A 23,806-nucleotide genomic window follows, 5' to 3' on the forward strand; every position below is an offset into this window, starting at 1 on the left:
CACAAGGCAACTTCAAAAGATAGCATCAGCTTGGGGCTGAAAACTGCTGGGGATAGAATAAACAAAGCATAAAATGGGACATTGAACAGGACATAATGAAAAAGTTATAGCAGTCAAGATACAGTTTTGACACAAGCTTGGTAAAGTCCTAAACCTGAAGGACTTGAGGAGAACAAAGACAGCAATGTGGAAGTAGGCACTGTGTTTCAGAAGGTAACAAAATTAAGATATATATCCTCCAAATCCCAAATTATATTTCTGGTCCAACTTTCAAGAGCTATAGAATTTTACCTCCTAACACACATCGGAAACCATCCCCACGATAACCTGCCTTGCAGTGGCAGCTGAAGGACCCGGGAGTGTTGTAGCAGAAAGCATCTGGATGACAGTGGCCCTGTTGACATTCATCTACATCTGTAAAAGAAAAGATCAATCTCAGGTGACTGCTCCTTCTGATGGACAAATCAGAGTGATGAAATAAAGTACAAACCTATCGCATTTTCAGGCTCCTATTTTAGGGTAACTGATTAGACATACAGACAGTTCTTGGGAAATATATCTAGTACAGAAATGCAAGGGAGATAAAAAAAGGGGGCTGAAGAAGGGGAAGGGGAAGCATGCCTGTATTTTAGTACCTCTATCTCAGCAAATCCCAGGATTCCCCTATCGCAAAGGGTAATAGACATTATAACTCACACAGTATTTTAGACATACATGTCCATATTTCCTGAAGAAATGACTTAACATAGCAAGAGAAGTAGGATTTGGTTAGCCATGTTTCCAACATATAATTAGGTAAAGCTCCCCCACTGCACTCAGACTGACATGAAACAGAATGCAATTTTTTTTTAAATATATAATCAGAGTATTATGTTTCACCACGTTTGTAATTTAAACCAATACAGTGCAAACACTTGCAGCAGACAAAGGTCTGTAGCTGCAGATTCCTGCAGTTGTCTCATCTTGGACCTTCTATGAATCAAACATTGAAGAGTAAATTCAAAAGTGAGAGGAGGAAAAGAAAAATGCTTTATAAAACTTTCTGCCTCAGGAACTCAGACTAAGAAATTTCTTACTTGAGATGACAAGTAGCTATAGGACACAGCAAAGAGCAGCCCAGCAGTGCAATGCAGAGTCTCAAAGCCCCAGAATAAATGGTGCTACCCACCCTCACAGGCTCGCCCATCTCCGGAGAAGCCGGGGAGGCAGGTGCAGATGTAGGCAGACCCTCCGGTGTACACACACTGAGCACGCTGAGGAATGTCACAGTTGTGTGTGCCCCTCTGGCAGTGGTTTACCTCATGCTCCACAGCTGCAGGTTAAATGTGTAAGAGAGGAGATGAAAATCTGAACTCTCCTTCACAAGTCTAAGCCTCATAGTAAGTTCATACAAGAGAACAACATCTGTGAAAGATTACAGGAGAGAAAGGAAACAAGGAACTGAGGGGTTTTTGCTCTGGAGATTGGGATTTCTTTTTTTTTCCTCTGAAACCTCCCCTTTCAGTGGTGTTAAATCTTATTAATGTTTTACAATGAATTGACTGTCCTCAGCACCTCACAGGTGTTTGTTAATATAGAATGGGGCAGAAAAGCTACCATAGTGACAGATCCCAATATCCATATCAGCTTTGGTTGTGAAAAGGAGTCCTGAATGAAGAAATGTAAGGCATCTCACTGAGCTAACTCACATGTTAGCTAAGTGGCCAGTTCACTGCATTGGGAATTATTAGATGACCTGCTACACTAACCTAGTACTGACCCAGGACTGCTGTCACTTGGCAACAAATAGGAGCTGTGACTCACTCAATGGGAGATAAAAACATTTGTCAACTACTGCAGAGATCTGGGACCAGACCTGCAGCTTTTCATAACTTTCTCATGTTCACAGCTGTGGCTCTGAAAGCACTGCACTACTTTGCACATAAACTGTTTTAAGAAATTGCTGGAGCTCTGTCTATGCTTACCTATAACATCAGAGAACAGGGAAGGAAATCATGGTATTGGAAACAGGAAGAGGTAAAATACTACAAAAATTTTGGGCCTGAAAATAGGGTGTCCAGTGTGTACATCTAGGAATAGAGTTCCAGCTGCTCTAACACTGAGGCTGTCTTTACACAGTTATGACAAGGATTTGAAAAGGGGCCAAGACATGAGTCTACAACGATCATTTCATCACAGCACACAGATGGAAACTACTACAGTGTCAGCAGGGAAATAACAAAAATCTTCTTTCAGAGCCATATCTGAAAACACTCATTTTGTCTGTTTCTCTGGAGGAAATGACATCATTGTTAGAATCATTAATATCTTTATTTGATGAAGTAAGTTTCAGATTAAAAAGAAATTCATTAAAAACAGTATTATAAATACACAAGGTAAGAGTTGGAGCTCAAAGGGAGTCTCCAAGTCTTTCTGTTTCTCATCCTACAAAGAGGAGAACAAGATTTATTTACAACTCTCTTATAAAGCTACTTAGTGAATCACACAGCTGGTATGAAAAAAGAGGGCTGGTTCCAAAGGAGCTGAGTCAGAGCTGCTATCCCAGAGCAAATTGCAAAAGCACAGAGAGTTGCTGTTGTCCCTTTTGGGGTTCAAATTCTTGGTAGGTTATAAGACCCTCCACTGTGAAGAGATTGTCATGACATCTATTTTCAATCTGTTGGGAAACCAGATTTTATCTTCCCTCTCTTCAGCCTTAAAAATGCAATTTGTTTTTGGTTGAAGGAAGGGATCAAACTGAAATCCTTCAAGCTGGGCAAGGAATTACTTAGCACTGTCTAAAAGTGGAACATCAGCTTCATGGGAAACTGGTAGAGTGAAGCTGGTGAGGTCATGGCTGGAGGGAAGAATGTTCCCATTCAGGTCCAAGTCACAAATCTTCAGTGTTGGACATAATGGAAGGAACATAAAGCTGCTCTTCCACATCTCACCCTATCCCTTCCAGTGGCCTTGGTAGAAGGAGCTGCTTTTTCTGACTGTTCTGTGAGAAAGAGAAATAGGGTACACTGTGACTTAGGGAACAGACATGAATTGTAATTCATACTGGAGCAGAGAAATTTGGCTTGTGAGAGTGTAATACACAGCATGCAAAGTCACAAACTCCAGGAAAGTAATGCATCTCTCTGCTGGAAGATGAAGGCTCTTCATTCTTTGCTGAAGAACAGTCTTGGCTATAATGAGCAATGACCTGGATGCATCAGCTGATCAAAGGGTAGCTAAACTTCCACCACAAAGCTGGCACAACAAAAGCAAAAAATCCTCAGCTGTTATCACTTCTTTCCAAAAGAAAGAGGAACTTCCAGCCATACTGGTAGAGTGTGAATAGATCTTTTTGGTACAGAATTACAGATTGCAAAGAAAAATTCTAACAAGAAAAAAAAAAAATCTCCATCCTATCCTGACAGTTGCAGCTCTAGAGGTAGAGTCACTATTCCTTTTTTGTTATTTGTCATTATCTCTCTTCTATCTACCATTTGTGGATTCCTTTTTCCAAAAGAAATTTCTACAACTTGAGTGAAAAACAGGGCAAAGAGGAAAAAGAAAAGATATCCCTTGTTAGGAGAACCTTAGTCTAGCAAATACAGATTAACTCAGGCTTCCTCCAGAAAAAAAGAGTTGTTAAATTACAGAAAAATAAACTAGTTTAGGCGACAACTACTGAATTTGATATTTAATGGTCCATTAAAAAAGAGCTAAGAGCCAAATTGCAAATATTTTAACAGTGAAGTGATCTGCAGCTACAATTCTTTTTTATAATGATAAATTATCACTTCAGAATAAGTCTGCAATAGTCAAGACACATTGGTTTAGAGCTGTACACTATCTTGTCCAAGGGATGAATTTGTAACTGAAATCTCATCTGTTAAATTGAACTCTGGATTAGACATAAGCAGCAAAACACAAATCCCCAAAAAGTCCAAAGCACAGCGCCTAGAAAACGCAGGAAAACCCGGTAATCATGAGCTGCAGTACAAAGTCCTGAACCCCACTCACACTAAAGATCAGCACAGATCATGAAGCAGTGTTTTCTATCCCTGTGAGATGGATCACAGCCCAAGGGCTGGTAAGCAGTGCTTTTCAGAAACATGAAACTCACCAACACAAGTCCGCCCATCTGCCGCAAACTGGTATCCCCCGACACACTCGCAGCGGTAGGTTCCTGGCTGGTTGTTGCAGTCTGCATTGCTGCCACACAGCCCTGGCTGCTCTGAACACTCATCAATATCTAGGGTGTTAAAAGGATCTCAGTTATTACAAAAATGCATTTAATATGGATGCCAGAAAAACAGAAACTGGGGAACTCTAAGTTAATAGCAGTCTCCTGTACTTAGGCCATGGCTTGGACAGACCATACCTCTTAAGAGATATTAATAACCTGAAAATAAGTTTTGAGGTAACTGTGACCTCAGTTAATCTGCACCAAAAAGACGAAAACAAAGCAGGAGAAGTTCTATCATGGAGTAATAAGGGGATACCACAGGAAATTGCAGAAGAAAGAGAAGCCAAAGAAAATGCAACCTTAGGTGAGCAGAAGCAATGATAACTACTGGGGGAGCATGAACTCTAGGAAAGGCTTCCCCCTTCATTATTCATAGACATCTCCAATCCACTGCTGCCCAGCTCACAGCATCAGAGGAGTGGAAGGGACAGAGTGATACCATCGTTTTCACTAGCAAGTTGATTAAAAGGTTAGAGTGGAAGGAGAGTTGTGCTTTGGGTTTAAAAGCCCCCAAAACTTTTTTAGGTAATAGGGATGACACGTTTCATTAACACACATTTTTCTTGAAAACACGTATTAGTGCTGTGATTTGATTGCAAGGCAAAAACCAAATACACTAGGAATACAGAGTAGAATGAAGTGGGAAATATGAGTCTTTTGGAACAGAAATGGATTTTCAAAGTAGATTGTAAAAAGCTGATTTCAATGAATTGCACATATCTGTGCTCTGTCTGCATGTGCATTTCCTATTTCTCATCTCCCTTGAGAACTTTTAACCTAGTTGACTCATTTTAACCAGAACTTGCATTACAGTAAAGTTCTCACAACTAAGTTCCCACATATTTTATAAAAAGATGAACTGGGTGGGAAAGATGCTTTTCAAGATAGGAAAACATACTCTTCAAGACAGTCAAACCTGCTTACTTTGATTATTGAGATACATAGCCCAGCAACCCTCTAACCTTAAAATCAGCCACTCAGGGCAGTTCATTTTGCTGGCATGGCTAGCCCTGAGGGTCAATATACCCCAAGTAATATAAATTGTACACTAGCTTTCATTTTGCAATGTATTGAAGTGTTTTGATACCATAACAAACGTTTCCATCTCCGCGGAAGCCAATCGAACATTCGCAGAAAAAACGATTCCCAGTTCCTGGACGGCACACGGCGTTGGTGTCACAGTTATGAGTGCCAGTGTAGCAAGGATTCCGGTTAATATCAGCAGAACCATCTGCCAAGAGAGACCATATTTAGCCTTGATGACTCTGTCCAAGTAATAGCACCCAGCTAAGGCCAGGAATGAGGTTCCAGGTTTAATGCGTTTCCAGGTTTAATGTGCTCATAATGCACACTAAACAAGGAAACACATTTTTTGCACCAGGAAGAAAGGGCCTTGCAGGTGATATCTCAGATTTGTATTTAATAGCACCTGTATTCCTTGTTACTTGTACAGAGGACTACTGAGTTAAAAAAGAGCCACAAAAACCTCTCTAAAGAACAAGATAGAAAGAAAATTAATTTTCCAGTCACTGACACAAGACTCAAAACACGATTCCTAACAGCTTGGTTTATTCATTTAATTAGCAGAACTTCATTTTGTAACAAACAAAAGTGAACACAGCCTGGTTTTATACTCATCTGGTGTGCATTTTCAAATAATCTCTTTGCTTTCTTTCTGATATTAGTGGAAGCTTGGACAGCTCATCTAAAAAATACCTTTCAAAAGCAGCCTATAATTCAAAGACAAATGCTATGTTTCAAGATAAATTATGGAAACTCATGATGGAAAATCCCATTCCCCTCTTTTGCTCTCTTCTCTGTTTTTGGGGGGACAATGTTCCCCCCCCCCTAAAAAATGAATAAAGGAACTACAAATTAGGTAAAGATGAACAACACCCTCCATGCATCCAAGTGTGAACAGATTCAAGGTGGTGTATTAAGAGTATTTCAAGGAATTAGACATAAACCCCAGTGAATTTCAACAACACAGCATCACTTAAATTCTCTTTCTCAAGTAAAAATACAAATTTTCAACAATTCCATTTCTCTCCTTCACTGGTGGATCTGGACTGCTACTAAATAATGAAATTAATTCATGTAACTCATTAACATCCATCTAGGGCAGGCTAAAAAAAATGGATGACTGCTTTAATTGCTTACAAAAGAGAAAAAGCAAAATTTGTATACCTATATAAAATACGTACCACTGATGGGGCCGATGGAATTGCTCATGGCGTATCGCAGGATCTGCTCGTCCCTGTTGTACAGGACAAACACACTGTCCACCGAGAGCTGCTGAGTGGCAGGAGCAGAATGGGGGGAGTCATCATGGATGCATTCATCAAAGGAGATGGTCTGGCGCCACTGGTAGGCACCCGTGTAGGTGGCAGCCACTCCATCCCTTTCTGGCTCTGTCACCGTGTACTCCCTCGAGGACGATGAAGTGATCACTGCGACACGACAGCAAACACACTCATCAGAGCAGAGACCAAAAGCACCCTGTCAAATGCTATCTGTAGACTTGGGATGCAGTCTGTTAGTGCAAATGGGAATTTCAAAGGCTAGAAGCTGTGAAAGTGGATGTATCTCCATGCAAAGGAACAAGCACTGGAGTATACTTACTCTATTCTCAGGAATCACAGTTTTTAGAAATGAGTAATTTGATATATTTTGACATATTTAAAAATTTCCACTTTACTTTGTAGATTTCTAAATAATGAAAGGAAATTCAACTCAGCAAACTCAGATTGCTTTAGGTTCCTTTTTAGATCTCCAAGCTAAGGACAGTCATCTCACCAGCCTAAACTACACCCACTTTTTAGTTCGTTGTAGGCTACCAGCCTTGGATTTTAACAAAGACCTGAAGAAGCTGCATGTCTGAGAGCTCCTGCATGCTTCACAACAGTTTTCTATACGAGGAAAAATTGTGAACAAAACTCTTCAAAAAGATCTGGGTTTGTGGATCTTCCCACTGTAGGAAAGGTCCTCCGAACACCAGTATTCTTTGTTTGGACACCAGAACACACCTATATCAATCCACTTGCAGCAGCTGGCTAAAGCTGGATTTCTGCTAAGTCCATTAGATATGCCATAGGACAGTAGATTTGCAGCTGTTTGAGTGCTGGTAAATCAAATCCAGCCTGAAGGAAATCTCCTTCCAGCCCCTGACTTTACCTCCATGGGAACAGCATTTCTGCCAAGTAGACAACTGTTCTGTAAAGCAGATGCTGCCCAAACTCTCAAGTTGTTCAGCACAAAGCAGAAGCTTCCTGCTGCTTCCACTTCCTCCTCCTCCCAGTCCAAAACAACAGGCAAAGCACAAGCAGGTTCATCACTGGCTACCAAACTCGGATATTAGTGAGAATAAGGCAGTGATGATGTAACCACACTATTTTCTAGCTCTAGCAACCAAAAGTGTACCCTTGGAGAAAAGTGCAGTATCTCCAGAATTCATGCGCATGTGGGTGCACCACAGGCTGCTTCATCTGTAGCATTCGTCTCTTTGACAGCTGGGCTGACTGACCAACAGCAACACTCCAACCTCATTTCTCCACTTTCTGTATTGAAACACCCATCATTTTATCCAGGAAGAGGAAAGCAAAATAAGCAAAAGAAGATTGCCCTGTAAATAGTGAATGAAGAATGGTTCTCTGAGGAAACCTAGGATCTGTGATAAAGGAATTGACAGAGAGGACTACTGAAGAGACAATGTAGGAAACTGATAAGGGAATTAAGAGGTAATTTCCAATTGGCTGTTAAAACTCAGCTCAAATAACACTGATAAATGCTTGCAGAGTCATTGTAACGAAGTTCATGTGAGACAGAGTGGTAAACAATGGGTTTAGTCTCATCAAAGATCACAGCTAATGTCACAAAGATCACAGGTAATGCCGCTTAATGACATTACCACAAAAAGCTATATGCCAGGGCTAAAAGACTGTGGACTTAGAGAAAAAACCTTTACCCCAAATGTACCCCTTGTACACTGCCATCAACAGCATTAAAAAAAGGTCAGCAAAAAGGGAAATCAAGAGTGTTTTGCAAACAACAGTTCAGAGAAAGTTAAATCTGTATTTTTTTGATGAAAGTATTAGAAATATTTGCATTGTCCCACTCAAAATCCACCTTCTTTTGAAACCTTTTCCTAAGGGACAAAATGCAACTTCCTAAAAGTCAAAGGGTCCTAAATACACTTGTTAAAAAGGTAATAAAAGAATGTTTTTCAGATTGTCCTAATCTCTGCTTCGTGCACTTTCTCATCATTCCATTCTTATGGAACCTTACCAGAACTAGAGGTGTGGTAGAGTTCGGTGTAGGGCTCTATATGGACTGATGCCCCAGATGGGATCTCAGGTATTCTGCCCTCCATTTCTGTGCTGATGGTGAGGTGACCATGTTCATCAATGCCACTGAACTTCTGCTTTACAACCAGCTTCTCATTGTTGCCAAGAAAAGTTACTTCTGTTTGCCGTGTAAACTCACCACCTAAAGAAAGAGAATTGGTTTAACACTAAACTTAATAGAGGTTTCCTTCTATTCCAACTATTGCTTCTAATAGATAAAATATAAATTACTATTGTCTGCAAGTGTTGATGTAGCACATCAACATTTCATTGTGTTTCTAATGAAATAACTTTCAGAGGCATACTGATAATATACTTGGATACTGCAAGCAATTTTTTTTAAGCACTGCACATAATAAATCATAAATCCTTGCCCTGAGGCATTCTTTTTAATAAAACTAAAAAGAAGTTCTGACTAAGCTAATAGCAGTAGACTTTATCCTACCATTTAAAAGGACATTTTTGAGAAAATTTCCATTAGGAGTACAGAGAGTTAAAAAAAAAATCAAAATCCAGTACATCTGTTTGAAAATCAAAACCAAGTGGAATGTATGTTGTAAATTCCAGAACAAGCTCCAAACATACCAAATCCAAGAAAATCCCAAACCAAAAAGTTGTGTTCAACTGAGTTCATATTACAAGTCTGTAAAGGATCAAATTTTCAAGAGAAACACGTGTTCTGCTAGAACAGATTGAATCTACAGCTTGAATTCACAGCAGCATAACCAACCAGATTTGACCTTAATCTCTTATGAAAAGCTCAAATTGTGAGCAGGGGTTTCCCTCAAACTAGCTAACACAGTCATTTGCACATCATGCAGCAGCTGTTTCTGTAAAGTGCTTCAGACCCTGAGGAGGTCAGGTTACTGTTTCTCTTTTGCTCTGTTGGTACAATCAGAGATTTAACAAGTTAAAGCTCCTGAAGATGTAGGAGAAGGTTTTTATAGTAACTATGTACACTCTAGTAACAATTCCCCCAACAGATCTTTTTAAAAATCACTTTCTTGAAGAGAAACTGTCAAGTCAATCTTCTCTCTAACACACTTAGTTGTTGTACACTGACAGTAAATTTAAAGGGCCACTGTCTATATATTGTAAACAAGAAAAACAGTGAGAAATTTGACTACAAAAAAACCATTTTGCAGCTCAGAATAGATGTGTGTTTTCACCCTATATTGATTCTAAATACAGATTTCTTTTCTATCAAGATAGAGGAAAGCATAGTAATTTTGAACATTATTTTAATTTAGAAGTTACCAGTAATGCTGAATCCATTTTTATATCCTTGCTGTTCCACAGCAAACATCCATCCTATGATACCTCCAATAGAGGCGAGAGGTAGTAAAGAATACCCCAAAGTCTCTGGGATTGTGCTGATAGCAGTGTAGGCACGCCCTTGGTTCATCACAACATAGGAGTGGAGATCAGTGTTCTCAAACACAACTGGGACGGGGTTGTTTCCTACAAAGATTCTTCCTCTGACCTTGCCGTTGACTCTCTGAGGAGAACCTGGCAAATCAATACAACACATCAGAACCAAATAACAGCACTCTCATACTCTGCAAGGAACGTGCCCAGAGTGTTTGCAACGTTCAGTGCTTAGTGTTGAAATAAATGGCAAACAAATACTCAGAGTTCAGACAAGAAATTGCCACCTGCTCACTTGCTTATGTAGACACATGCAAGTGTCTTGTCTTACGTGGATGATTAAATGGTCAAATTTGCCTGAAGAGATGCTCTTTTCCTCGTTGAAAGTTCTGTCTGCAAAGATACACTGTAACAGTGTTATGAAGTTATCTGGCAATAAGTGGCAGACAAACTCCTTAAGATCACACTTCATATCAATACACACTGAACGCAAATTTGTTTATTCCCTATTAAGAGACTAATGCCATTAGGCATTAGAATAATTTACCTGTTATTCTAATCTATTACATTTCTTGGCTGTGAACTACTGGACATTTTGAAGACTGTCAGTGTTATACAAAAGTAGCTATTTTGGATTGCTAATTTTCTCCTGTTTATAATTTCCTACATGGAAGTTTTAATTTCATTATCATCAGATCCTTCTTTTCTTTCTATGGAAAGCTTTCAGTTCATAAAACTGGATTAAGTATTAGGTTTTGTTTTCCTGGTTTATGAAATACAGTCTTGCAGTAAACTATTTGAGTTGCTGAAATGCATCTGTGCTCTGAGCCAAATCACTATGAGGATTACAAGTGTATACATAAGAAATTCCTTTATGGATTTTACACAGGAACAAAGTTTAAATGGGTATTTAACAGAAATCTGGCAGATCACCCTTTAGTAAAGCAGCTTAAGAATCAAAGAGGAGCCATGCTCTTTGGTTCAATGATCAAAGTTAATTTGTTCATCACTTTGAACTGTCCATTTCTAGAGTGAGGACCATATCAGATTATAACACATTGGAACTTCATGACTAATTCTAGGAAATACCACTGGATGTTACGTTTTCTTTTAAATTATGTCAGTTATAGAAGAAGTTTATTTTTTCCAGAAAGTCACATTAAAATGCATAAAGCCTATAACTGACCCCTCAAAATAATTTGCTTCACTCAAAAAACCATTTTAAAAAGTAGAGCTCACTGATTCAAATGCCTTTCACTATATCCCAGTGACAAGTCTTTCAAAAAGTTTTTATCAGGCCTTTTCTGAAACTGAATACAGATCACCTCATTCAAGAGTTCCATATGTAATTGTTGCTTGTGTTTCTAAATTTCAAACCAGTTACCTTCTGCTACACACTGTCTGCCATTTCCTTTGTAGCCAGCAATACAACTGCAACAAAACCCGTTGGGATAATCCTTGCAAATAGCGTGAACAGAGCACTGGTGACGGTTGTTAGCACAGGTCTCTTGGACATCTGTGTGGTAGCGAAACACTGTGGAAAACAAGACCAGACATTTATATTCCATGCAGTTACTGTGGTATTCACATATCACTGGACTAGTTTAAAAGTATCTCTGGGCTCACTTGACCAGATTTTTATTTTCTCTTTAAGGAAAGCAAACTATTGCAATTGGCATTGCTTAACCTTGCAATATGCAGAAAACTACCTACTATTTTGTAGTAAACCTCAGGGCATCAGCTGTTGAATTATTTAGTTGGAAAATTGTTTAATTCTGACTTCAGCAGATCTACATTAACACAGATTAGTTAAAATTCCTGTCAAAGCTAAACACATCATTTTAATTTGTCCTTGTTTCTGAATCAAAACAAAAAGGGGACTTTAGAACAAAACATATCAGTACAGTACCCAGGACCATGCAGCAACTGATGCACCCTATAATCCTGTTTTACCCTGTTATTTAGTGAAGATCACAATTCTCACACCTGCTTCAGGAAACAATTAACATCTGGGCTGTCAGTCACACTCCTCTGAAATTTCTAAAAATGCTTTATTAGAACTCAGAACTGCTAGTTCCATCCTCCTAAGACTTGAGGCCATGAAACCCTAGCCAAAAAAAATTACAACAGCTTCTATTCCCAACCTTTATTAAATCATCTGTATTCAGTAACACGTCTGAGAAAGGTCTGTGAGCTTGACTAGGGAACTAGTTTACTAGACTGGCAAAAACTGCATTTGAGGTGACATCCAAATTAACCACCTCAATAAATAACACAAACTTATGACACATGTCCAGATTTTCAGATATTAAGCAAATGCAAAGGAGACATTGGTTTTTTGGTAATTCAATTTCCTTCACATGTCTTTTTTGCAGCCTGTCCAGGTTAGAAGAAGCTCAACTGCACAAAAGACCTTACCTATTCCAGTTTCATCAAATTCTTCCACATCTATGACTTGAGGTGGCTGTGGGGGGAACTGCTGGATGCGAAAGTGGCGAGGTGGAGCTTTTGCTGTCGGGAAATTTTGAGGACTGTAAAAAGACTCAGTTGAAGGTGTTCCTGTTACATCTTGGTATGAAGTCAGAAAGTCTTCTGCAGCTAGCTGAGGAACACTGTATGTGACAAGGTGCTGATCCTCTTCAGTGCTGTCCGTGCTACTTGTGATATACTGCTGTGTTAATTCAGTGGAACCATAGTCAGACATAAAGGGCTTAGAAGTCATCTCCTGGTCTTCTTCGCTAGGCTCTACGCTCTCCAAAATATTGTTGATTTTGGCAGGCACGATACTGTCAGATGAGCTACCAATCTCAAACACCCAGATGCCCTGCTTCCCAGCATTGCTGCTTCTGTCAAATAGAAGCACAGGCCAAATAAAACAAGCTGTGTGGTATTTCTAGCCTACACACAATGTTATCCTTCATTGAAAAGTGTCAGGACAAAACTGTCTAATGATCTTACCTACATTTCATACTTACCTACAGGTACAGTTTATTCAGCTGTGGAAAACCCCTGACAGTTTGGGTAACACTTTTTTTTCTCCTCAACCAGAGCTCTGTTGAGAATTTCTAACTTTCTTGTCTCCAAAGAAGACGAGATCAGAAGGAGATTTTAGGGCCACAAAGATCTTGCTACCACTTACTAAAACTTTCTAGCTCCTTCTCTTTCCTGCTAGTTCACTCTTTCTTTCAAAAACACAACTCACGAAAACAACCTGCCCAGGATAGATTATGAAGAGTTGAAGTCTAAGTGGTACTACTTACAGAAGAACTAAGTATACTGGAATTCCTACCAGTAACAATGGGAATATGGACTTTTAACAAATTACACCAAAGTCCTCAATAGGGTGGATATTTATCAGTGGCAGATCTTGTGACTTCTCATGCAATGGCTAATGGGATCTTATTAGTTCTCATTGATTCATGCTACAATTAAGAAAACCATGGAACTCTGATGTTTTCTTGAGGAGTTTAAACAAAGAAAAAAGCGTACTTGACAAGGTTTCTAATGCTGTCTTCATCTTCAGCAATGACATTGTAGGATCCTGGCTTTTCCCAAAAATAGTAGTTTGTAGAGGCTTGACTAAAGCCAACGATAGCAGGAATATTTTCATTGTCATTCTTGGAGTATGTGCTATAGAACTGCAAGCTATCTTCTGGATAAAGGAAAATAGCATAGGAACTGGAATCAGAAGAGGCTAAGACAGCCTGGAATGTGTTTCTCTGTGGAAAAAAAAAAATTAACACATCTTTACTCACATCAAAATAGTTAAGAAAAAGTAATTTTTTCTTTTTAAATGCAAAATGAAAATCAGAATTTTCATTAAAAAGAAAAAGTTATCAAAAGTAAATTAAATCTGTAGGAAACAGTCAGATAGGCTGCCCAAAGCATAACAATTTTAACTTCTGTAGTGCTATAGGATGCTATTTAATTTCCTTAAAATAACAGAAGTGATGTGCTAGACTAAATAAAAAAAAATTCTGTAAACAGAATGTTTGAAGTTCAAGTTTCATGTTGCTCAAGTCATTTCCCACAGGAACACTACTGCCTGCTGTAGGAACCACTGGGACAGCACCTCAGACATCAGCTGTTCATTGCTATCGGGGTGCAGTATTGTTACTATAAACACAATGCTTGTGCCAAGTTCAGCAAAAAAAATTAGATGTTGACATAAAGAGATGTGCTAAGTAATATTCTCATCAACTTTGATAACTATAATACAAACTTTATAATCAACTTTGATAATGGTATACAAAGTTACATGTCCTTGCAGGATAGTACCTGCATGGTTTAAAAAAGGGAAAATGATTTGTGAATAATAATAAAAATGACCTTTAGCTGTTTCTTAACCCAATACTAGCTACAAAACATCAGCTTTTGCTAAATGCAATATCATCTATTCAAATGGGCTTAAGATCCTTCTAGTCCATACAGTTATCTGATTTTACATAGTTTGGTGTCAAAATTATTAGCCTTCTAAAAAATGCAAGCCAGCAGGATTACATTTCACAGAGAGAGGTCAGGATATTCTGGTTCAGTTATTATCACAACACATTTAACATTCAAAGTAAGAGTCATTAGGAAACACAACTAAATCAGCTATGTAGTTTCAAGCATTACCTTTTGAATTAATAAAACAATATTAAAGTAAATCTCAAATAAAAGTTGTGGAAACTTCTATTTTGCTGCAGCCTTTTTGACGATGATATACATTGTTAGGTCTGCAGAATTAATTTAGACACACAGAACTTCAAGTCTTCAAAGCAAAAGGTTAGTGTCACAACAGTGTAACACTTTAGCTGAGCATGTGTTCAACATGACTTAAAGCTCTGATTAACATTCACCTTTTCTTCCAAAGCATGATCTTCTCCTGCTGCCTGGGAAGGAGCCACACGCTTCCAGGTAACAATAACAACACTGCTGGGATCAAAAGCAGCCTCAGCAAAACCTCTTTTGATATAGTCTGATGCAAGTTGCAAGACATCTGAGGATGAATCTTCTCTGTAGTACACATTTCCACGTCCATCTGCTGTGTCCAGGTCAGCCATAAAAGGAGCAATAGCCCCAAAACTCACTGGGAATTGACCAAGGTATTTTTCTTCACTTGAGGGTTCATTCACTGCAATAATCCCATTAGTGGTAATCTAACAAAAAGATGAAAATTACAACACAAATACTGTTCATACAACTGTCTCCCACACATGTGCTCTAGATCACATTATTTTAATTTTAATTCCAACAGAAATTGAATCAAAAGTCAGTTTTGTATTTAAAAAGTCACTGTGGTTTTTTAAACTTCTGTGTTTTTTATCCCATATTGGGAGTCGTGAGATCTCAGTTGCCCAAAATCAGAGGTCAACTGTATAGATGGAACAGCCTTTTTTTCCTAGATAAAGATTTTAGCTATTTAAATTTCAGACACCTATTGTCTCTTCCAACAGGGACATACATAACCCTCCCACCAATGCTTCAGAAGCTGATAGAATTTCTGAACCAAGAATCAATTCACACATAAATGCCAACCCAAAAAAACTGCTCCATGCTTACATATTGTAATAGCCTGGGTGAAAGTCTTTTGGGTAGACACAGATTTCTGTTTGCCTGGCCAAGGCTGCTTTGGTTTTCACTTCACCACAGCCACCCTCCTAGGAACTTCTCTGCTACTGTGCAAGGATTACAAGCTGCTGCTCCCTCTGAAGACATGCTGTGAGCACAGAGCACAGCTCTTATACCAGAGGCCATAGAGCCTAAGAAACAGAATTTCCACAGCAGATATAGGCCACACTATAAATTCCTTTACAGCTGAGTGCCCTGACACACTCTGATAGGAAAATGGGTCTAATACTTGAAGGGGATTGGGGGAAGGAATTTACATATGTTAGTGAAACTCTTGGTCTGCAAATGCATAGGTACTGACTCAGGGAGATGCAACCCATCATTGAGATGAGGATTCAGTCAGCCACCTCTGACTAAAACGGAGAGAAGTGCATACATATATAGGTGCTAGGGCACATCCAAGTGTGACAGCCAAACTCCACTGGCAAACCACAGCTGGCTCTCACACACACACAAGCAGTGAGCAAGACCTTGAGGGTCTGCACAAAGTACTCACACACAGCTTTTTGTGCCTGGCCCTTCCACCAGCTGTGCTGGGCACTGACTCGGCCACATACAAATCCACCTCTAAGTCTTGGACTACCTGCTAACAGGACACATGTGGTTACCTGCAGGCAGCCAGGTGCTCACTCTAGAGCTGCTGCCACATACACAAGGGACTCAAAATGGGACAGAGGTCCCAGAACTGTTACTATAAGCTATGAAATTAAAACTGCAATCTCCCATAGAAAGGATTCTTCTAAGTCCAAGAAGAACAAACTGTTGCTGGATCTCTTTGCACAGTCAAGATACTGTCAACATGATAAAATCTTTACAAATGCCTACAAGTGGGTCAGAATGGCTGCTGACTCAAATTCCAAGGCCACCTAGCCCAGTAGCCTGCCACTTAGAGATTCAGCAAAAGAAGACATGCACATACTTCTCCAGTGTGCCTCCAACTGCATCCACGTCCAGGGATTCCCTGTGGTTTGACTGTTTTTCCTCAGTGGATGTCTTTCTCATATTTGCTGAGTCTTCCCTTAACACATACAAACTCTGTGCATCCACAAAATCCATAACAAGGAACTCCACAAATTTGTGACTCAGGTCTCCTACTTTTGTTTGTTTTCAGTCTGGCTTCCACCTTCATTTGATGGCCCTAATTTTTGTATTGGGACATAGAAAAATCCTACCCAGTCTCTCCCACTATGTAATTTCTCCTCCAGAATGAAGACCCCCAGTCTACTCATGCACTCCCTGGCTAAGAGCTGCTCTCTGTCTTGAGTCACTCTTTATTGTCTCCACATATTTCTTCAACCTTTTCCACTCAATTTGGTAAACAAGGAGGCCAGTGGGAGCCCACACATATTCTTCACAGAGAAATTGTGGTCTGTGCAAGCCCATCAAGGATGCTGGCTACTTGTGTCTCGGCAACATCTTTAAAATCTGGACCACCACTGCTGCTACACACAGTAAATCAGCAAAAAGTGTAGTATGTTCATGATACAGAGCACTCTTCCAGACACAAGAAACACTTATACCTTGAACTCTCCTTTGGCTATCCAGAGGGTCAGAGCACGTCACAGACCAGTGGTCAGTCAGCTTGGTGTGTAACTGGATGATGCTTATCACAAACCATTAGCTAAACTTGGCAAATAGTTCCCACAGTAGATCAGAATTTATTTTAAAAGTGGCTCAACATATGCTGACTGTATTTTCTGCAGATGTACAATTTCATTTGTAGCTAGAGTGTAAAATACTAAAAAGTTAAGATCATGTAAAAAAAATAGGTGAGTTGGCTTTATGCATGAACAGTATATCTAAGGTATATAAGCAGTAAATAATCTGTGCAAACATGTTGGGAAAGCAGGTCATGTTAGAAAGGGGGAGAAGAAGCTGAATGTGAAAATTTTTATACTACTCATTCATGACTTGACAGTGGCCACAGACCCTATAGGTGAGCTATAGATCTGAGGAATAAAGAACTAAAAAGACATCATGGGTTACCTAATTACAGACCCTACAACTGGAGTTGGATCTATAAGAGAAATCTAGTCCAGAAAAGTTCCCAGAACTCCTACAACATCTATACACACTAGAAAAGGCTTCATATTCCTGTAAAGCAAAGCTAAAACATGACCTGAACATAAAAACCCACCAATTATACTATACCACTGGAAAACAGGATGGAGAGTGGTGGACATTACAGTCTGTTTGCTAAGAACTTTTAGCAAAGAGATGCACTCCCTCTTTAAAGTCATAAATTTAGTGGAAGTTAAAAGTTTTCCTTCTGCTTTCTTACTTTTTTTTTTTGTACACAAACAGCCCTACCCTCTCCTAAATCCTCTTGTGAGAGATGACTGGAGTTTGAGGTATTTTAAACAAGTTCCATGGTGTTCATCAGATCTGGTGTGTGTAGATTTTGCAGCTTCATGATCCCCCATTTATGGCAGGGATTAAAATAGCATTAAGAGAAAATACAATCAGGAATAGTTAAGACTGTAGAACAAAGAAGAAGCCAGAAGAAATGGCCCTCCTCTTTTCACCTCTTAGTGACATGCATCTAGCTATATCTTTCCTATTTGCTAAAAAATTTAATGTAAAAAGTAAATTTACTAAGGAGATGCAAACCTCATTTTTTAAAGGAAGTTTTTAAGTGAGAGAGTTCAGCTTTAAGGGAATGTTTCTATAACCCAGAAAACATTTGCAAGCCATCACATGAAAATAAAAAAATAAGCTGCTCAATTTGTGCAGAGATTTTTAAGGCAAAAAAAGAAATTAATGAATAATGAAAAAAAATGTTTTTAGCTTTCAGATTCAACAACACATTTATATTAACAAAGACAGTGAATACTCCTTTAACATCACCCTGCTTCTTTCAAGGTCACAAACATAGGATTAAGTGTGAATCCCAAAATAAAGAGAAGTAATTTGGGGTAAGTACTGGGTTTCATCAAAGCATCATTCCTGTCAAAAGGGAAAGGGGAGAAAAGAGGCCTCAGGTGGGCGTTGTCTAAAGACAAGCTTTAGAGTAGTCTTTCCTTTTAGGGTATAACACTATTTAAATTGACAGGAACTAACATAGATGTATTTTTAGCAAGTTAAACTTCTGGATTACACACATAGTTAACATACATTTGTGGTTTGTAGCAGAACCAATAATGCACACACACAATTATAGGTCCACCTTGAAAACCAAGTGAGAAGAAGAATTCAAAGTAAGGAGTATTTCTGTTAAAAGACAAATTGTATCTCTGTATGTACAACAAAAAATTAAAGTTTCTAAAAAATTAGGCACTTTCTTCCTGTTCAATGACGAGGCATTTTATGGACTTGAATATTTCTGCATAAAAAAATGTTTAGAAAATTTGAATGTATTTTTATAATAAAGTGAAGTTGACTTAAAGCAACAAAGCTTTCCAATACAAACTATGACCAACTATTAATTTAAGGAGTTAATAAAAGTAAGGATTAAAAAAATTGAACCAAGCTTGCATTAGACGTTTCTCAATTCTTTTCTAATGGAGGTAACCCCTAATCCTTCAATTTTTCCGCACCAGTGAGTTTTAGTGTAAACTGAAAAAGCCTTAATAGAGGTGTGCTATTAAAACAAATGGAATAGTACGGGTTAGTAATAGAGTTCAACGCTATAAATCTTACAGACAAAAGCACCATATTGAAGATTACAATATGTGAAAGTCTGTTTCCACTTATATGAAATAAAAGTGCTCTCTTCTATCTGTGAGAGAAGATTTTGTTGCCAGGGATTTTATGACAACTTGGTACTAAACAATCATTTCACAGAATGCCTTGCCTTTCTATTCATGTGTGCAGCCACCTTAAACAATTCAGCTTCTCAACTGTTAAAAAAGGTAGAAAGAGAATCCACATAAAATTTCTAAATAAAAATATGTGCACTAAATGTCAATTGTATCAGCTTGATAATATTTACTACCAACTAGCAATACATTGGATACTCCAGCCAAGCAAGACTGTAGAGCTTCATAAATACACATTGCAAATATACAATAAGGACGTGTATTGTGAAAATGCATTAAAAACTGCTCAGTACATTTCTTTAACAGGTATGCTTCTCCTCTCCCTACCCCCATGAAGTCTGTACCGTGCTTCTGTTCTGCAATGCTTGCACAAAGTTCAGTGCAAGAAAAAGCCTCTGCATAGTGTATAGACCAACACTGTAATGCCATTCATTAAAATTGCCCATTCTTAGTACTGACAGATGCTGGCAGAGCCCTGGAAGTGATTTGGAAATAGACACTGCATGGCTATTCTTTCAGGCAAAAACTAATTAGAACTGTTCCTGTTTGAGGGCGGGGCAAGTAACAGGGTCATTAAACTAAAGAAACCTAGACTGGTAAGTCAATTTACTGCTCTTTGAAAACTCTGTCCTGTCTCTGCGGCTTACCTGACATGATACTTGTTATCTTTGCTTCTCTGTAGCTGAATATACGGTCCACTATGTTTCAAGAATATTTTTGTGCTTTTAAAAGTGTATTTTTATGTGGTTTGACTAATCAGTGACCAAATTAGAGTACAGAAGGCAAGACAATGAACTAAGGGTCAAACTGAAGTCTGAACTCCGCCTAATACTTTATCTCAGTTAGCTTCAGTGAACAACACCCGTTTTCCACACAAGCATAACCCAAATTCCTCAAAATTTTAGATTTCAGATATGATGCCAGGATTTATCTAAGTAGTGGCAGTATGGACAATGAAAAGGAGTGTAACTTAAGTGTCAGCACTAATACACCTCAGTGTAGCGTAAGCAAGTTATATCTTCAGTGAGTACCCATGAAACAGATTCAAGTGCATGGGAACTACATCAAATTTTGAATGACTGCAATCACATGGAGTTCTAGTTTTCAAAGTGTCTCCATGTAGGTTAATCCACTGAGTTGTCTCTTAGATCCATAATACCAAACCACACTGCTTTATCTGGCCAGAGAGGTGAGATGACATTTACCAGATTAATACACTAAGCACATTGTGCCTTCCCTACCAAAACCTTTCTAAACATGCTACTCAGCATGTTCAATTGCTAGCCTAGGTGGGGCTTAAGGGGAAAGAGGCAATGACAAAGTGTGCAGTACCCTTGCAGTGTTCATAAGACATGCTGCCATTTTAAACTGTTCTCCTTGCGGCTGCTTTTGAGCAGCTCTGCCCCAGACAATCTGTTTTCAATCAATCCCACCTTCAAATACTGAACACCCTCCATCAGCTATACACACACACACAGCACTCTGGGATGCAGATTCCGCTGTGAGACACGCACACAAGGCTGAGATGTGCCTGCAGCCCAAAGCCTGCAATTACTATGGATATGGACTTCCTCCTCTTTGATCACTCCTATTGTCTCCACATATTTCTTCAATCTTTTCCACTCTATAAATTTGTAAACAAGGAGGCCACACATATTCTTCACAGAGACATTACGGCCTGTGCAAGACCATCACAGATGCTTTAAGAGAATCCAAGCCACAAACACCTGAGAGTGCCCAAGACATTGCAGAACAGAAAGGTCTCCCAATGCTTAGAGGTGCAAGTCTCCAACAGGTTAGGCTGCTGGTTGGACGCCCTATTTCAGTTTTGTGACTCTGGCATGCTGAAAGCAGACCACAACGAGGATGTTTCTGAGCTGAACACTCTGTATGAGTGCAGAAAACGCCTGGGGATGGCATTCATTCCAGCTAATCGATTGCATTTTCTTTGCGCTCCTACTATCTGTTGCATTGTCTCCCAGCGGAGGCTGTGCACCTAGAAAAATCTGCCCCGGCCATAGTGTGAGAAGGGAATTAACACGGCCCGATATCCGACTGAACACAACTGGAACAATTAAGCTCTTTGGTCTGACCTCGGCACTCACGCAACACCCAAGCACCACCGCGCCACCCAAAGCTCCCCGAGGAGTGCCCAGGAGCGGTTCCGACCCGCGGGCAGCCAAAGGGGGCCCCACACTCACATAGAGGGAGCGCACGGCCGCTCCGTAGAAGTGCAGCGCCGTGCTCAGCTCCAGCGCCGCCGAGCGCACATCGTCCCCGGGCTCCAGCGCGGCATCGCCGCGCTCCTCGCCGTGGGGCAGCAGCTGCAGCGGCTCTGCGGGCAGCGCCAGCACGGGCAGCGCCAGGGCCAGCAGCACCCAGCGCGGGCAGCTCGGCGGGGCGCGCATCCCGGCGGCTCCCGGCGCCCGCGGCAGCTCCGCTATAAGCGCGGGCAGCGGGGCCGGCGGAGCGGGGGGGCCGCGGCCAATGGCAGCGCGGGGCGGGCGGAGCGGCGGCGCCGGGACCCCGCGGCCGCTCCCACAGCCCGAGCGGGGCTCAGCCGCGGGGTCCGCCACGGGGAGCGCTCCCGGCCCGGGGCTTCGCCCGCGGGAGCAGAGCGGGGTCCGGCAGCCCGCCGGGACCGACCCTCGGAGCGCTCCAGAGGCGCGGGGATGGGGACGCTCAGCCGCTCTCGGGATCACTGTCGCCTCTGGGGCGCGAAACTCACGGAGCTAAGTCGGTGCGGGGTCGTAGGCGTCCGGCAGATGCTTTCAAAGCACCGCGGCTCTCCGCCAGAGCCAGCGGGGTTTCTGCGTTAACTTGGAAAATGTCTGCTCAAAGTGACTCCAGCAGCTGCAGTGCTTCCCAACAGCCAGAGCGCCGAGACCAAATACCAAAATCAACATGAAATAAAAATATGAATCCCCATGCTGTCTTCTGAAATAATTATGATACCAGGTGCTCATTGTCGGGGGAAATGAATAAATGAATTGGAACGTGTTTCATAAATTTACACCATCCATGTCAGAATTGCATTTGGTTGTAAAACAAAACTAAAAAACAAGTAAAACAAATCTACAAACAACAAAAAAAATTGTTGATGATATGAAACACAGAGAAAAAAATATGGTATATGTAAATATTTTACTTTTGACTATGTCTTCTTGTTTTATAGTGTAGTCCTGCTCCCTTGGAACACTCAGAAGCAAGTGAAGAATGGTTATATTTCATATATTTTTCCTAAAGCTACCAAGCGAGGACAGCAGTATTTGGAGATTAAATCTTGGCCAGTAAAGAATATGCTGTGATATGTCCATAGAAGGTTTACAGCAGATAACCATCTAAGAAAGGCAGCTGAAATGCTACCCACATGCTTTTTGAATGGCTTTTTACTTTAAACGCTTGTGCTTTTTTTTTTTTTCCTTGTAAGAAAGTGTGATTTAGCATTTGGCAAATTGCAACAGCACAAGACATTCCTGGGTAGAGCTATAACCATGCCAGCCTAAAGGGGAAACACATCTAGTCACCATTATTACTAACATCTATTTACTACTGGGTTCTGTATGTCAGTGAAAACAGTCACGGAGACAAAGTAGCATGCAGGTCCGGGAGGAAGATGAGTCTGCTCTCCTTGTGATACTTGCTGTACTTTCACCTGCAACTTCCTTCCATATTTTCAGAGCCTCTAAGACAGTAACTGGTGGATTCATGGAATCCATCGCTTTATATATCCAGGAATATGTGGCTAACCACTGCCACAAGAGCAGCCTTTTGGCTGGATCACCTCCCTATCTGAGCACAGAGGTACAGACAAAGATGACTCAACATCCAGCTAAGGTATCTTTCTCCTCATGTGACAAATCAATGCTCAACCACAAGACAACTCTTAAGTTCTTACTCACGTTGTTTGTGTGCACTGGCATACCACCAGCTGCCTTCACTACAAAATCATCTTCCTATTACAAACCTGCCCCCCAATCATAAGCCCATTTCCAAATTTGCAGAACCAGTTCTTGTGCTTGTGCAACACAGTTCCATAGCAAAGAGAAAGCCTAAATTAACCCCCATGGTAACATATACACATTTACAAGAGAATAACTTCTGTTTGGCTTAATGTTTTCCACAGCCACATTTACTACAACAGTGAGACTCAACAAAAGGAAAACGTAACCAAAACAAGAAGAAAATCCTGAGGGGGCAACATTTTCCTGTTAAATTTACATGATTTCCTAGTATTATGTCCAGAAGTTGAAGGACAGGGACTACTGAGAATCTAGAAGCTTAGTGTAGTAAATGTGAAATAGATTTGAAGGCTCAAGAGTTAAGTATCTTCATCTGCATGTTTAAAATAAGGGGTAACAGCCACGTTAGGGTAAACCCTTTGTCCATTAGTCAGCATACTGAGATTGTTTAGTCTATACTTACCTTAAGAGGATTGCAACGTTTCTGTTGTAATTGCAAGTTTACCTTCTATACAGCTCTCACTGTGAGGAGTTTTAAACGTT

At 40.2% G+C, this 23,806-nt stretch overlaps 1 protein-coding gene across 1 annotated transcript in view; it reads right to left on the reverse strand.

Annotated features, from left to right (window-relative positions):
• The window catches only part of NID1 (nidogen 1), a 43,237-nt gene extending 21,528 nt beyond the window's left edge, over positions 1 to 21,709 (reverse strand). Inside the window, exons 1-12 of the mRNA XM_054280328.1 lie at positions 21,503 to 21,709; positions 14,772 to 15,071; positions 13,420 to 13,649; positions 12,349 to 12,776; positions 11,315 to 11,464; positions 9,820 to 10,071; positions 8,504 to 8,704; positions 6,424 to 6,669; positions 5,307 to 5,450; positions 4,097 to 4,225; positions 1,169 to 1,312; positions 292 to 414 (exon numbers count right to left, since the gene is read on the reverse strand). Of these exons, the coding sequence (XP_054136303.1) occupies positions 292 to 414; positions 1,169 to 1,312; positions 4,097 to 4,225; positions 5,307 to 5,450; positions 6,424 to 6,669; positions 8,504 to 8,704; positions 9,820 to 10,071; positions 11,315 to 11,464; positions 12,349 to 12,776; positions 13,420 to 13,649; positions 14,772 to 15,071; positions 21,503 to 21,709 (2,554 nt within the window). The remainder of the gene's footprint in view (positions 1 to 291; positions 415 to 1,168; positions 1,313 to 4,096; positions 4,226 to 5,306; positions 5,451 to 6,423; positions 6,670 to 8,503; positions 8,705 to 9,819; positions 10,072 to 11,314; positions 11,465 to 12,348; positions 12,777 to 13,419; positions 13,650 to 14,771; positions 15,072 to 21,502) is intronic.
• Between the last annotated feature and the right edge of the window lie 2,097 nt (positions 21,710 to 23,806).

The sequence above is a fragment of the Melozone crissalis genome, unplaced genomic scaffold (genome assembly GCF_028551555.1).
Source record: "Melozone crissalis strain CALT ecotype California unplaced genomic scaffold, PUWL_Pcris_2 ptg000027l_1, whole genome shotgun sequence".
In the NCBI taxonomy this organism is placed as follows: domain Eukaryota; kingdom Metazoa; phylum Chordata; class Aves; order Passeriformes; family Passerellidae; genus Melozone; species Melozone crissalis.